The sequence below is a fragment of the Ranitomeya variabilis genome, chromosome 7 (genome assembly GCF_051348905.1).
Source record: "Ranitomeya variabilis isolate aRanVar5 chromosome 7, aRanVar5.hap1, whole genome shotgun sequence".
Classification (NCBI taxonomy): domain Eukaryota; kingdom Metazoa; phylum Chordata; class Amphibia; order Anura; family Dendrobatidae; genus Ranitomeya; species Ranitomeya variabilis.
This window is the reverse complement of record NC_135238.1, coordinates 160,591,360-160,603,419: the sequence shown is the minus strand read 5'-3', so window position 1 is coordinate 160,603,419 and position 12,060 is coordinate 160,591,360. Positions and strand designations below refer to the sequence as shown.

The 12,060-nt window shown below is 45.2% G+C and overlaps 1 protein-coding gene across 3 annotated transcripts in view; it reads left to right on the top strand.

Annotated features, from left to right (window-relative positions):
• Positions 1–12,060, top strand: part of LOC143784206 (voltage-gated delayed rectifier potassium channel KCNH8-like) — a 730,833-nt gene that overhangs the window by 705,802 nt on the left and 12,971 nt on the right. For all 3 annotated transcript variants that reach the window (XM_077272141.1, XM_077272140.1, XM_077272142.1), the window contains exon 13: positions 11,754–11,860. In XM_077272141.1, coding sequence (XP_077128256.1) covers positions 11,754–11,860 — 107 coding nt within the window. The remainder of the gene's footprint in view (positions 1–11,753; positions 11,861–12,060) is intronic.

The window sequence follows — 12,060 nt, the reverse complement described above, 5'->3', positions numbered from 1 at the left end:
GGTACCAGAGTTATCCGTGTCCGTGTACTCACGTGGCACATCAGTGTGGCACACGTGCGGCAGCCGTGTGCCGCCCGTGTGCCGACTGAGGACCACAAGGACCGTGCAGGAGACAGCGCTAGAGTTAAGCGCTGTCCACTGTTTTTGGTGCTGAAGCCGGCATTCATTCCTTCTCCCCAGCAGCGTTCGCTGGAGAGAAGGAATGAAAAATCAAGGTTGTTTTTAATTTTTTTTGTGTTTAAAATAAAGTTCGTGGTCACCTCCCGCCTGCCACCCACTGTGCGCCCGCCCGCTTGCAAACGCTGCTGGGGAGAAAGAATGAAAGCCGGCTCCAGCACCACGCGCAGGGGGGACAGCGCTTACTGTAGCGCTGTTTCTCCTGCGGCGGTACGTGCACACGGAGGAGAGTGCACACTGTTCTCCATGTGCGGGACGCTTTGCGGACCGTGCTGCCGGAGAAACGTAGACATGTCTCCGTGTTTTGCACACAGACACACAGCCGTGAAAAATCACTGACATGTGCAGAGACACATTGATTTTAATGTGACTACGTGTGTCAGTGTCTCCGGTACGTGAGGAAACTGTCACCACACGTACCAGAGCCACTGACGTGTGAAACAGGCCTTATACAGCTTTTGCCTTTGATATATCAATTGTTACACATGTGTATATATATATTATTTTATTTTTTTTATTTTTCCATTATCTTCATATCAATATATTTTTTATCATCATTTTCATCAGTGGCGTGTCGCCTTGTTTGCACTTGCTATTATAATATTCTGTGCACGTTTCTTGATTTATGCCAACTACCATTGTTCACCTGTGTACTTGACAGGTATACTGTATACTATATGTCGACTCATATTAGTAGTGAATTTTTCCCTCTTTCTTTTTTGTCTCAATAAATTTATTATTTTGTTATTTACAATCATTGGTCTTTACTATCATTTATTTGACCATACAGTTCGGTTGTTCCTCAATAGTAATGAGCTTATTTGGTAAGCGCTATAGCTTGCCGAATAAGTAGAGACCTGAGCAAATTCGCTCAACTCTATCCACGAGGTCTTGTTACTCTCTTGGTTTCTCATTAGGACACTTGACTGTTCATGACCATGATTTGTTTGTCCTTTATCAGTATTACAGGTGTTATCCAGGACTATATTAATTTTTTTTCTATGGGCCTAACAACTAACAGGCAGGTAATTGCTGACTACGTGCCTGTTCAGCCCAGTGTAGATCTTTGCCAGCTCAGACCAGTCACACACCGCTCCTGCCAGTGATTCTGCAGCTTCTGTTGACGTCAAGCAGTTGCTTGTCTTCTGCTCTGCCCTGTTGATGGGTGTGACTGCCAATGTCACGCTGACTGACAGCTGGCTCCATGCTGCCTAACTGCGGCAAGCTAAAAATCTTTGTTTTTCCCTTCACCCATAACAGCACACCAGAGAGAGGGATCTGCCCCATCAGGACAGGAAACCTACTGAAAATTAAAGGGCGGTACCTCTCCCTCACTTCAGTTGGGTTTCCTGTCCTGACGGGGACCCTAGTGCTGAAATCACGGCGGTTTGAAGACGGATGTTCCACTCACCCACATCTGTCCCGGCACTGGAAGAACGGGCAGAGCGCCTTCAGGCTGTGGAAGCGCCATCCGCGGATCCTCTGGGGCTTTAGTGCATGTGCGGGCGTCAGTGCAGCGCAGACGGGGGTCCTAGGGCTCCTCTGCGGCTGCCGCACCACTCTCCCTCCTCTGCTGGCTGCCTGCGGCTCCATGGGGCTGAATTCCAGGTGCGCGGCTGGTGTTGCGCGCAAGGCACGCTGGGAATGGGCGTGCCACGTGATATCAGTAATGCACGTGTAGCGCCCCCACCGCCGCAGGGCCGAGGGGTACCCGGTACCGGGCCTGTGAGTCTCTGCTCTGGGGTTGTCACGGTGGCTAGGCCCCGGTCCGTGACCCTGCCGTGGGGCGCACAGTAAATGCCAGATACGATGAGTGGATGGATGATGGTGGTGGTCGTGCCGTAGTGGTGCGGTGCAGTAAATAACGAGGACACCAGGTTGCAGTCTCTTTACCTCTTTACTGAAGATCTCTGGGTCCTCAGTCCAGAATACAGTTCACCAGGCTGCGCAAGTCCGGCCGGTCCAATGGCACCTCCAGAGTTCTCTTCACAGGTGGAAATCTGTGCCTTCCTGCTTGCGCTATGTGTTGTGGTCCTTCCCTGCTGTACTTACAGAAAGTCCCCACAACTGTTGTGTCTGTTTCTTAAGTTCCCTCACAACTCGATTAGATGATGTTCTGCTAATCCCCCGTCCCTCCCTGATGTTCTGGTTGGGACGGCACCCGTTTGACGGGTAGGCTCGGAGCTCTTCCGGGACCCTAGAGTCGCCCCTCTCCACAAGTTGCCCCCCAAGACTGCATAGGTGATTTAAGTTAGACAGCCCGCCTTAGACTGACTGTCCTGCCGCTGTTTAGAGTATTGCTTGAAGCTGGATATTATGATACTCTCTCGGCGTTCCGGCCACCGGTTGTGCGCCTCAGTAGGATGTTGCCTCGGTCTTACAGCACGACTCCTACTGGTGTTCTCCTATTGCTTTGATCTCGTTTCTCACTCAGCACAGTCTATCTCGCTTCTGATCCTTCCTTGGGCACCGCCGCTATGCTGAGCAGGCACGGTCCCGTTACGTTCGCTCAAGTTGCCAAGCCTCTGTCAGGATCCCACCCCTGACAGAGACCCTACTGTATCTTCCCCTACAACACCCTCTGCCACAAGGTGTTGCCTGGTTCCAACCCAGCCAGCTTCTGATCTAACTTCCTGCCTGACCCCCAGTTTACCCACTATGGTGGGGAGTGGCCTAGTGAATAGAACCCTTAGCTCCCCCCGGAGGCCCGGCTGTGAAATGTATTGGTGTCTGTGATACCTGGTCAGATGAACTCCTTCAGTGCCATCAGACGTACCATAACTCCCCTTAGTGGCGGAGCCACAGTACTGCAACGACCAGGACTCTGGGGCGCTGCACACGCCCGATCCAAGATGGCGGCGTCCATAGTGAGAAAGCCGGCCGGGATGCATGGTCTTTTAACGTGTCCCGATGGGGTAAGGAGGAGGGAGGGGCATGGAATGGGCATCGGAGGAGGCAGAGAGCTCAGTGGATCCCTCCTTAAATGAAGGGATGACCACAGAAGAAACGCTCATGTCCAAAGCTCCCACTATGGAGGATCATATGGGACAGCAGCAGCAGCCCTTACAGCAGCAGCAGGAGCTTTCACCAGGTGCTATGCCTGGTCATCAGCACACAAAGAGAAGTAGCTGTTCAAGTGGAAGGAGTGTCAGTCGCCCTGACCGGAGGTCGCATGACTCCTCAGCATCTAGGAGGGACGTCGTCCGTACTCCTGATCAGCCTCCAATTCCAGTACCATTGATTGCCAGCGGGTGGTGAGTGATCTTCGTGAATGTCACTTTGGTGGTAATGGGCTACATTTTTTGCTTGCTTGGCAGGGGCCGAGAAAGGCTAGTGCCAAGTCAAAGAACAAGGAATGTGCCCTCTGTAATGTCCCAGCAGAAAAATCTCTGCGCTGACTGTATTCAGAAACTATTCAGGAAAAAAACCCTGACTTCGCTTATAGCCTTAGGGCCATGATTAGGGCAGAAGTTAAAGGTTCTTTAAAATCGGTCCTTAAAAAGGGGAACAAGAAAGGCTTGAGCTTGTTACAGACTCTGAAGCCTCACAATCCAGTGAGGAATATCATGGTGAACCTCTGTCTCCCTCCCCCTCCTCGTCCATATCCTCTGACTCCTCTACGGATAACGATGTAGGAGGCCGACCATGCTTTCTGACTGAAAACACTTATAGACTGGTGAAAGCAGTCAGAGCTACGATGGGCCTAAAGGACGAAAAGGAGACTAGGTGCTTAGAGGATGTAATGTTCGGGGGTCTGGAGGAAAAAAGTAAGCGCACATTCCCGGTTAACGCTAGGGTAAAGACGCTTATAGACAAGGAGTGGAAGAAGCCTGAAAAATCCGGCAGCCTCCCCTCATCTTCTAAAAGAAGATACCCCTTCCATGAGAAAGACTCAGAAGGGTGGGATAAAATCCCTAAAATTGATGGAGCTGTAGCCAGGTCATCTAAAAAGTCGTCCCTACCCTTAGAGGAGTCAGGCATGATAAGAGACCCATTGGACAAGAAAGTGGATGAGTTCTTGAGACACACCTGGGTGGTGCCCGCTCCCTTAAGGTCTGGCTGCAACAGATAGAGGAACAGCTAAAGACTATGGTGCCAGGAGAAGAGGTCCTAGCCAATATGGCACTAGTACAAGGGGCAGCAGCCTTCCTTGCGGATTCCTCAGCAGATTCCGTAAGGCTGGCAGCTAGAGCAGCAGGCCTGTCTAATGCAGCTAGGCGCGCAAATGGGCAAAAGGGGTGTCCTGGTGACCTGCCTTCAAAGAGTAGACTTTGTTCCATCCCGTGTGATGGTCAATTCCTCTTTGGTCAAAAGCTGGAGGACATTTTATAGAAAACAGGAGATAAAAAGAAGGGTTTCCCTAGCTTTCCGGTGGATATTGTTATGACCCCAATGGCAGAGGGTCTCAGGAATAATGCTAAGTCTGTAAATACAGAAAACCAGCTCATAGGGCAGTGGTAACTGGGCTGACCATATAACTAAACCTAGCACCACAAATACCAGCAGCCGGGGAACGTTCCTACGTTGATCCTAGACGTCTCGCGCCAGCCGGAGAGCTAACTACCCCTAGAAGGGAAAAGAAAGACCTTTCTTGCCTCCAGAGGAAATACCCCAAAAAGTTGGATAGAAGCCCCCCACAAATAATAACGGTGAGGTAAGAGGAAAAGACAAACATAAGAATGAGCTAGGTATTTAGCAAAGAGAGGCCCACTAGCTAATAGCAGAATATAGAAAGATAACTTATATGGTCAGCAAAAAATCCTATCAAAAATATCCACACTGGAAATTCAAGAACCCCCGAACCGTCTAACGGCCCGGGGGGAGAACACCAGCCCCCTAGAGCTTCCAGCAAGGTCAGGAATCACATTTAGTACAAGCTGGACAAAAATGATAGCAAACAAATAACCCAAAAAACAAAGAAGCAAGACTTAGCTTAATTTAGCACGAACCAGGACCAGCAAACAGGAGCAAACAGAATGTGTCTGATAACACCGATGCCAGGCACTGGACTAAGGTTCCAGGAGGTTTATATAGCAACACCCCTGAAGTAACGACCCAGCTGGGTGCAAACAGAGGGAAGGAAATCCCAGAGTCATATCACTAGTAACCACTAGAGGGAGCCAAAAAAGTCTAATTCACAACAGGATATTAGGAAATTTTTTCTGAGAAGAAAATTTAATAGAGGCTGCCCACATGTGGACAGAAGGAGCTGGGACTTCAAAAACAGGAAAGGATCTGGGTACATATTTAGAGGACCCTCTAGGTCATCAAAAAAGCCCTCCCAATGTCGTCAGGTCAGAGGTAGGGGGAGACTCTCTTTCTTCTTCCCTGCCTGGGTAAATATCTCCCCCAGTCGTTGGGTATTGAGTGTCATCAAAGATGGCCTAAAGATAGCCTTTATTCATCCACCCCGGCAGACTTTTGTTGTGACACCCCACAGGAAATCCCCAGGAGAACGACTAGCCTTGGAGGCGGAGGTGTTGGGACTGGTGCTAAAGCAAGTTATAATAGAAGTCCTGAGAGAGGAGGAAGAAAGAGGGTTTTATTCCTCCCTCTTTATTATACATATACCGGATGGTTCACTAAGGACTATTGTTAACTTGAGAAAACTCAATCGGTCGGTGGTGAATTACTCCTTCAAAATGGAGTCGGTAAATGCTGTGATAAAGATGTTGTTCCAGGACTGCTTCATGGCAGTTATGGACTTAAATATGCCTATTATCACGTCCCAATCCATCGGGACTATCAAAAATTCCTGAGGGTAGCACTGTATGTCCAAGGACAGGTCAGGCAATGCCAGTATACAGCCCTCCCATTCGGTCTGTCTATAGCGCCAAGAATATTTACCAAGTTAATGTCAGAAGTCATGTCCTTCCTCCGTTCTCAAGATGTAGTTATCATCCCGTATCTGGACGACTTCCTTATAATAGGCAGGTTGGTGGATCACTGTTTAAGCCAAATAGAAGAAGTGACCCTATCAGTACTGGGCTGGAAGATAAATACCGTCAAGTCGAGGTTAGCAGCGGAGAAAGTTCAATCCTTCCTCAGGTTGGTTCTAGACTCCAGGTGACAGCTCTGTCTCCTATCGGAAAACAAAATAACCAAAATACAGGGTCTCGCATTGTAGGCAATACAGCAGCCTGTAATGACACTAAGAAAAGTGATGTCCCTGCTGGGATCGCTAACATCCTGTATACCCGCTGGAGGTTGGTCACAATTCTACCTGAGACAACTACAGTGGGAGGTCCTGTCAGCACATAAGTTGCTAAAAGGGCATTTAGAGGAAAAATTACACCTTTCAGTGGGCGTGAAAGATTCCCTAATCTGGTGGACTGTAAGGGATCATTTGCCATCAGTGGTCCAGTGGTTGACGCAGGTGGAGGAAGTAATCACAACAGACGCAAGCGATACGGGATGAGGTGCACATCTAGGGGCCCTCTCGGGACAGGGGTCCTGGTCCCCGCTAGAAAGAGACCAGGCCTCGAATGTGAAGGAGTTGTGGGCCGTAGAAAAATCCTCAAGACATTTCCTCCCTTTCCTTCAGGGTCGCCATACCCGAGTCATGTCAGACAATTATGCAGTGGTAGCTTATATCAACCACAAGGCCCCTTTCCCTTATGAGAGCAACATCTGTCCTGTTCCAGTTAGCAGGACAACACCTACTATCCCTCACTGCTCTTCACATAAAGGGTATTGAAAACACAAAAGTGGACTATCTAAGTCGCAAGAGGCTAAGGCAGGGAGAATGGTCGTTGATCCCCGGGTGTTCCAACAGATCGCGCAGGCTTGGGGGAAGCCAGTGATAGACCTATTTTCCACTCTTCACAACAGAAAAGTGGAGAGCTTCTGCTCGTTAGATCCAAGAGAGGAACCATTTGCGATTGATGCCCTTCAGATACCGTGGAAGTTCAGCCTTGCTTACATGTTTCCTTTGATAGCAATGATTCCGGTAGTAGTGGGAAAAATTAGAGAGGAGCAAACGAGGGTTCTAAGACCAGACCTATCTACCCCAGGTAGTTCTTAAATTCCATAGCAGCCAGGAGATCATATTGCCCTCATTCTGTGATAATCCTAGGAATCCAGGGGAGGAAAAATTTCATACGTTAGATGCGAGGAGGTCCATGTTACAATACATGTCTATGACTAGTCGATGGAGGAAGGATCAGTCCCTATTTGTAGCTTTCCAGGGTAGCAGAAAGGGTTATGGGGTATCCAAAAGTACCATTGCCAGATGGATCAGGGAGGCCATTAGCTTGTCTTATGCTGCGTGTGGCGCTCCGGTTCCTGAAGCATCAAGGTTTACTCCACCAGAGCCGTGGCTATTTCCTGGGCAGAAAAAGCAGAGGTATTGATTGATCAGATATGTAATGCTGCTACCTGGTCCTCACCATCTACCTTCTTTAAACACTACAGGCTGAACCTGTCCTCCTCGACTGATCTAACCTTTGGTAGAAGGGTGCTGCAAGAGGTGGTCCCTCCCTAAGGTGTTTCATTCTCCAAAAATCTCTCCGGTGTTCTGTCATGGGTGAAGGGAAAACACCAAGGTTTCTTACCGGTTGCCAGTTTTTCAGGAGCCCATGAAAGCACCTGTATATTCCCCCTTTTCACTCTTTGGTGTGCACTTTAGTTTGGTGCTTTTTATTTTGTTAATATAATGTGGTGATAGTTTGCCATGTGAACTAACCAGTGGGACCTCTCATGCTCTGTAAACCAACTGAAGTGAGGGAGAGGTACCACCCTTTTATTTTCAGTAGGTTTCCTGTCCTGGCGGGGAGGATCCCTCTCTCAGGTGTGCTGTCATGGGCTCTGGAAAAAATGGCTACCAGTAAGTAACCTTGGTGTTTCAGCAGTCAGGCCTAGTCAAAAGAGCAGCCAGAAGAAGAAGAGTTCCTCTGTTGGCATGGAGCAGGGAGCAGCTGAATTGTCACCAGGAGTGGTCAGTGACTGCTCTGAGCTTACGCCGGATTTAACAAGCAGGTAGTTCCTAACCAGATAGCAACTACCTGCCTGTCAAGCCACGTTCACATGTTCAGTTTTTGGTCAGTATTTTACTTCAGAATTTGCAAGCCAAAACAAGAAGTGGAACAATCAGAGGAAAAGTATAATAGAAACATGTCACCACTTCTGTATTTATCACCCACTCCTGGTTTTCGCTTACAAATACTAAGGTAAAAAAACTCGCCAAATGCTCAACGTGTGAATGTGGCCCTTATCTTTTTTTAGCTCATAGTAAAAAATAATAAATAAGTCATAAATGACCACTAACCTTGTTCAGCTTGACTACGTGCTCTTTCCCTGCTCTGACCGTGGCATTGCAACTCTAACTGATCTGAAAAACAAAGGGGAGGTAGGTCTTGCTGGAACAGTACAGACCCTTCAATGAGAAGAACCTGGCTGTACCAGGTACCGAATTTTAATTCTGCTCAGTCCGGTCAATTTGAATGGGCTGAGTTGAGGTACCTTGCGTGGCCCCACTAAGACAGATATGCTCAATACTGCAGTGATAGAAATCAGAAGAAAACGGATAATAAATGCATTGTGTTCTTCACATTAAAATCCTGGAGAAAGTATGCCTTATAACAAAACTGATGGAAAAAAGCGACAAAATAGCAGGAATGGATACACATTAAAAACATTGAAAAATTATCACAAGACAAAAGAAAAGCCAAAGGTCTCTGGCCATGATACAGCAAACAAGACAACCCCATAGTATACGATATATTTGATGGACATTGTATCATATCTATACTGTACATCAAAACAAAAATAAATATTAAAGCCACAGTGGACACTGGAATAATGCTGTACACAATATAGACAATTAATACTTTTATATAACATTATTCCAATGTGTCTATTGGGGCGTTAATATTTATTCTTGATTTGATAGACAAGTATAATAGGTTTTCCATCATATCTGTGTTGTACACTGGACGGGGTGGTCTTGTTTGCCGTATCACGAAAAGAGACAGTGGGCTTTTGTTTGTTTGCCTGTTATTTCATTCTTTTTTTTCTTGGTTTTGTAACAAGATATAATCTTTCCTATATTTTCATGTGCAGCCTACAATGTGTGTTTACCATCTTTTGTAGGTTTCTGGACTATACTGCAACTTACCTGAAGTTGGATATAACATTGGTAGTGTTGACATTTCCATAACCGCTACAAATCATAATAACTTATGTTATTTTCCAACCCCCCAGCCATGTAGTCCACTGAAATCTATATCTACAGAACATTTTTTATACTTTTGTATTAGAACAATAAACTAAAGGTACCACTAAAAGAAAGGACATATGGTTGTTCTACAATAAATTTCTACAATGAGCCTTTCAATGACCCATTTAGCCTTTTGAGGAGGTTGCCTTCATATTGCCATAATTGGTGGTGAATATGGGTCAATGGATACAAAAATAAAAAAGTCATCAATCTAAGAATGCATGAATGTAACTGTACATCCCTGTCGCATAAATATCATACGTATTATTGTATGTGCTGGAATTACTGCTGCCCCGAATTAGTGCCATATATAGATATTGTGGTCCTATAGTTACAGTGAAATACTGATAGAAGAGCTGAGGTCATGGAGTGATTTTCAGGTACAATATTCATTGGTTTAACCCCAATAAGAGGAAAAGTATAATAGTAACACGTCACCACTTCTGTAATTTTCTTCCATTCCTGGTTTTGGCTTATAAATACTGATGTTAAATACTGACCAAATACTGAAGGTGGCTTAATGGTTGAACTAGAAGTTGTCGTTTTCCAATAACGGGAGAGCCACCGGTCGGGGAACACTTATAGAATATCTAGTAGTTATTTCTACTTGAAGGAATCAAATGCATTTATTCACCTCTCAATTCTACTTCCAAGCCATAATATTACTTTATGCAATACTCTACAGCTCTACAAGCCGCTTCACTGGATTATTACAATTGCAGTCATTTGTCATGTAAGGCTTTCTCCATTTTGAAGTTTCCTGTTTATGTTCTACAAATAATGTCAGACACCATTTCTTTTGTGGCAGAATGATATGAATGAGTTACTGCAGCATTAATACACAGTTAACCTTTTTATAACTGTAGCACAAGAGGTTTGCCAGCTGTTCTCCAGTAGGGGCGTCTGCATTATTGTAAGGAGCTTAGCTTCATGATTGCGGAAGGGTTCTGCATAATATAGTTATCAGGATTGTGCCAAAACATGACATAAGCCCGAAAGTGTACATGGAATATTTCTCATTATGTATTTATGTTGCTTCAAGTTATTATTATGTATTTTAATACTCTCTTATAAACATTACTAATGTAGAATCTGGCTGAAAAATGAACGGAAACTGAATTAAATTTTTTATCTGGAGGTGGATTTAATTCCATCCAAAGAAAAAATGTTATTCAGTAATGAATAAATAAGAAAATCGGCCTGTACATTGGACACGTATTACAAATCCATAACAGACCAATATAAAATGACCACTGACGTGTTTCGGGCTACACAGTTGAGCTGAGCTACGACTAAGAACATAAGTGTATTGCTTGAATCGCATCAGTGATCATGTTATATTTGTCTGTTATGGATTTTTAATATGTGCCCAAAATAAAGGCTGAAGATTTTCTTACTATTTCATTGCTGGGGTACATTGTTTCTTTTGAGCACTATCTGGGGTACCAGGACTGCCTCGTACATGCTGGCGGAGGTAAATTAGCAAATGCCCTATGTTGGATTTACTTCTAACCCTATTTTCCCAAATGATATTTTCTGGGGTCCTGTGACACTATAAAAGGTTACTTTTATCAGTATACCATAACAGGCATTTTATGGAGTTTCTAGCACATGAGAAATTAGTTGTCAGGGCTGCATAAAGGTGTTTCTTCTGCTCAATTGCAATGTGAACACTGTAGCCAATCAGCAGTCACTGACTGGCTGCAGCGCTCACGTGATGCCCCCTTCAGATATTAAGAACAGCAGACTATTAGAGATGTAGCACAAACTACAGGGAGCAGTGTCAGGGCAGGAGGTGAGTATTGTCTCTTTTCTTATTTATTCACGTCTATAGGCCCCTTATAAAGGTTTTTACCATTAATTGACAACCCCTTTAAGGATTGCTTAGATTACATACAGTTATGCGATATACTAAGTCGTTAAAAGTTTTTTATTAGTATTTATAGACTCTAAATGTAAGCAAGACAGCCACGAGGTTCCAACTTATGGAAAGCAAAGCAGGGGCTTGATAATGGCAAAAAACCTGAATGAAACATAGAAAATTAGGAAGTTACAATAGTTTTGTTATCCACTAAAGGAAATTCACATCAGAGAAAATAATGGCGTAATGCTAGGAAAGGACATTTTGATGCATTCGCATTTTCAGCTGGACCCCCACAAATCCTATGAATGAATGGGCCATAGCGCTGGTTGCCACCAGTGAAGTATCAGTCATCAGCATTCAGTACCCAAACAGCTATTGGGCCAAGTCAGCGCTGTGCCTCCATCAATAGCAGGATCCTAGTGAACATCATCACTGACAGATTTAACCCTCTAATTTACGTAAATTAAAAGTGTAATGAAAGTCTTCTTTGAACAGGTTTGTGGATGGCATCGAGACTGACTGCAGCTCTCCCACAACTCAGACATTTGACTTCAATACCAAACCACTAAGCCAGGAAAACTCGCCGAGATGTTCTAACTCAGGTATGGTAAAACACATAAATGTAACGTCTAATGCACATTCTTAGTCAGCACCATCCATTATAATCCATTTATAGCATCCATTACCATCCTATTTTATTACTTCCCAAAGAAAGTTTCTAAGTAATATAACACTTCTGACAATCCAGGGGGAAATACGAACAGCAGAGCATCCCATGTAACAGTGGTACAATGACACCCCA